Source organism: Calidris pugnax, unplaced genomic scaffold, assembly GCF_001431845.1.
Source record: "Calidris pugnax isolate Ruff unplaced genomic scaffold, ASM143184v1 scaffold307, whole genome shotgun sequence".
In the NCBI taxonomy this organism is placed as follows: Eukaryota; Metazoa; Chordata; class Aves; order Charadriiformes; family Scolopacidae; genus Calidris; species Calidris pugnax.
Genome location: NW_015091040.1, coordinates 86,506 through 87,397, shown reverse-complemented (window position 1 = coordinate 87,397; position 892 = coordinate 86,506). Strand labels below are relative to the sequence as shown.

Below are 892 nucleotides of genomic sequence, written 5' to 3'. Positions count from 1 at the left end.
GCGGCGCTGCTGGTGGTGGCCACGCCGGCGGCCACGCTGCTGCTGGGCATCTTCCTGCAGCGGGAGCTGGTGGAGGCGCCGGCGGGCGCGGGCGAGGGCTGGCAGCTCTTCCTGGCGGCGCTGGCACAGGGGCTCCTGCAGCACCACCTCTACGGGGCCTTCCTCTGCCCCCTCCTCGCCATCGGCCTCTACCCCTGCTGGCTGCTCCTCTGGAACGTCCTCTGCTGGAAGTGAGGGCTGCACCCACGGACGGACCCACGGACGGACCCACAGAGACTCACAGAGACACACAGAGATCATGGACAGACCCACGGATGGATACACGGAGAGACTCAGGGATGGACCCACGGAGAGATCCACAGAGACCATGGACAGACCCACGGATGGATACACGGAGAGACTCAGGGATGGACCCACGGAGAGATCCACAGAGACCATGGACAGACCCACGGATGGATACACGGAGAGACTCAGGGATGGACCCACGGAGAGATCCACAGAGACCATGGACAGACCCACGGATGGATACACGGAGAGACTCAGGGATGGACCCACGGAGAGATCCACAGAGACCATGGACAGACCCACAGACAGACCCATGGACAGACTCCCCCATGGACAGACCCATGGACGGGCCCACAGAGAGACCAACAGAGACCCACAGGACCCACAGAGAGACTCGGGGATTGGACCCAGAAAGAGACCCACAGAGACCATGAACAGACCCACGGAGAGACCCACAGAGACCCGTGAACAGACCCACAGCTGGACCCACAGAGAGACCCATAAACATGTGGGTCAGAGACTTGTGGCTGGACCCACAGCCAGACCCACAGCCGGACAGCAGGGCCGGGGCTCTGGCAGGGTCATGTCCCCATCTGTCGGGGGGGAG

General features: G+C 63.5%; 1 protein-coding gene across 1 annotated transcript in view; it reads left to right on the top strand.

Annotated features, from left to right (window-relative positions):
* Window positions 1-379, top strand: part of GPAA1 (glycosylphosphatidylinositol anchor attachment 1) — a 48,181-nt gene extending 47,802 nt beyond the window's left edge. Inside the window, 1 exon segment of the mRNA XM_014956140.1 lies at window positions 1-379. This exon segment is cut by the window's left edge and continues 7 nt beyond it. Coding sequence (XP_014811626.1) covers window positions 1-234 — 234 coding nt within the window. The 3' untranslated portion in view covers window positions 235-379.
* The last annotated feature ends 513 nt before the right edge of the window (window positions 380-892 follow it).